General features: G+C 35.9%; 1 protein-coding gene across 1 annotated transcript; it reads right to left on the reverse strand.

Annotated features, from left to right (window-relative positions):
* Window positions 1–223: 223 nt before the first annotated feature.
* LOC118854239 (60S ribosomal protein L32-like) lies at window positions 224–690 on the reverse strand. The gene has a single exon (XM_036764587.1). It carries the CDS (start codon window positions 667–669, stop codon window positions 262–264), a length of 408 nt encoding a protein of 135 aa, XP_036620482.1. The 5' UTR covers window positions 670–690; the 3' UTR covers window positions 224–261.
* Window positions 691–2,625: the final 1,935 nt, after the last annotated feature.

The raw sequence follows: 2,625 nt of genomic DNA on the forward strand, positions 1-2,625 counted from the left end.
CTTTCATAGCTGATCCTTGTAACAATATTGCTCTTATTGTGTACAATGTTCTAATGGTTCTTTTCAATTTACTCTGAATTAGTTCATATAAGTCTTCTTTTTTCTGAACCCATCCTCCTCATCATTTCTTAGAGTACAAGTATTCCATCACAATAATCTACCACAATTTGTTCAGACACTCCCCAATGATGATTATCCCCTCAATTTTTTTTTTAGTATTTCCAGGATTTATTTAACACAAATAAAAATCTGCAAAGCTCTTTACTCATTTTCTTCACTCCTCAGTCTAGCATTTGGATTGGTGATCTTGATGGCGAGCTGAGCGGCTCTCTCAACAATAACTTTCCGATTCTTAGAGGATACATTGTGAGCGATCTCAGCAGAGTAAGATTTGTTGCACATCAGGAGCACCTCCAGCTCCTTGACGTTGTGCACTAAAAACTTCCTGAATCCGCTCGGTAGCATGTGTTTTGTCTTCTTATTGCTTCCATAACCAATATTGGGCATCAAGATCTGGCCCTTGAATCGTCTTCGCACCCTGTTGTCAATGCCCTTTGGTTTACTCCAGTATCTGTTGATCTTGACATACCTGTCGGACTGGTGCCGGATGAACTTCTTGGTCCTCTTCTTGACTATTTTAGGCTTCACGAGGGGTCTGAGGGCAGGCATGGCGCCGGCGAAGAGATAGCCGCCCCTCTACGGGCAGCGACGACAGAAAGAGAGAGGGAAAAAAGCGTATCCCCTCAATTTAAAATTCTTTTACACCACAAAAAAAATCTGCTATAAATATTTTTGTACAAATAGGTGCTTTTCCCTTTTATTTGATATCTTTGGGATACAGACCTAGTAGTGGTATTGCTGGGTCAAAGGTCAAAGTTTTATAGCCTATTGTGCATACTTCCAAATTGTTACCAGAATGATTGGACTAATTCAAAGCTCTACTAACAATGTTATTAGTTTACTTATTTTCCCAAATGCTCTACAGTTTTTGTCATTTTCCTTTTAAGTCACGTTAGAGAATCTAATGGGCATAAGGTAGTACCTCAGAGTTATTTCAATTTACATTTCTATAATTATTAGTTATTAAGAGCGTTTTTATATGATTCTCTTGATAGCTTTGATTTCTTCTGAAAACTGTCTATTTTTATCCTTTGACCATTTATCAATTGGAGTATTGTGGGAATTTCCATGTTGGAAGTTCCACACACCAATGAAATCACAGGTTCAAATAAACAAATGAATAAAAGGTAAAATTACTTTGCTTTCATGATGTAAAGTAGTAAGAGAAGCTAACTGATAAAACATTGAGATTAAAGATGAAGTTCCTCTCAAAGCAATTCTCATTTTTGTCCGGAGGGCTATTTATTCCCACTTCTTTCCACCTTTGTTAAAGTCTACCCTTTGAGAGTCCATATTTAGTTGTTTGATGAAACTTACTTAATAACCCAATGACACTGTTGCGTTAGTACCTAAGCATGTTGTTTGCCTTGTGTTATTTTCTAATGTTTGATGGCTTTGAGATTTTAAAGATCTTTCCTTGAGGGCAAGAAGATTTTATTTTTGTTATATTTTCTTTTCATAGTGTTTAGCATGATGCTAAGCATAAAATATATACCTAATTAATATTTGTTGACTAGAAAACAAAAATGTTTCCATAACTGTACATATATGTATATATGTGTATGTATATATGTACATGCATGTATACATGTATGTGTACATATACACAGAGAGAGAGACAGAGAAATTGTATTTGGATCTAAGATTTGGTTGGAGTGTGGAAGAAAAGAAAGGCATTTTCAGCTGTGGTGGCAGTGAGATCTGATCTAATATGTAAGTTATTCATAATCATCAAAAGTCAGAGAATGTATTATGCAGAGTAATGGGAGTTGTATATATTTTCCATAATTCTATTTGGCCTGCACTCTGTATGGGAACTTGTGTATTCAATTATGATGAACTCGTGTTGTATGAAAAGCATAAAACTACTGGATTGTTTTTGCATTGTAATGAGTTAAATTCTGGATTCAGTTATCGCTTTGACAAAATGGCGTTATCCAGGTGAAAATAATAGCCTGCTATATGTTTTATTAAGCCTTAGCATGGTTACCAACATACCAACATAGCAGGAAGACTTGAGAAGTTGGTTCAACCTGGCAGAGTAAGTCATTTTTTTTCTAGCCAAAATGCCAATTACCCTGAGAAGAATTATTTTATCAGTTTAATCACCTTGTTTTATAAATGAGATTTTTTCATTGAAGCATGAAGCAGTCTATTCATTCATACTGAGACGCTGGGAGGAAGGGTGAAACTAGAATGGCAACCTACCCTGGTGTGAAGCAGTGACAAGCCCCTCTGTCATATAAGAATGTTATGTAGGTGGTGTTGCCCAGCTAATTGGAAATACAGATACCGAATCATTCATAAATTCAAATCACCAGTGGCTGTTTTTTTCTAATTTTAACAATGATCTAGATACCTTTATGAGGAGAGAGGTAGAGTAGTTTAATGGGAAAAATGCTGGATTTGATGTCAGAAGAACTGAGTTATTGTCCTGGCTCAGACACTAACTCAGTAAAAATAAGCAAGTAACTTTGTCCCTCTAAAACTCAGTTTCCTCATCTG

This window comes from Trichosurus vulpecula, chromosome 6, assembly GCF_011100635.1.
Source record: "Trichosurus vulpecula isolate mTriVul1 chromosome 6, mTriVul1.pri, whole genome shotgun sequence".
Taxonomy (NCBI): domain Eukaryota; kingdom Metazoa; phylum Chordata; class Mammalia; order Diprotodontia; family Phalangeridae; genus Trichosurus; species Trichosurus vulpecula.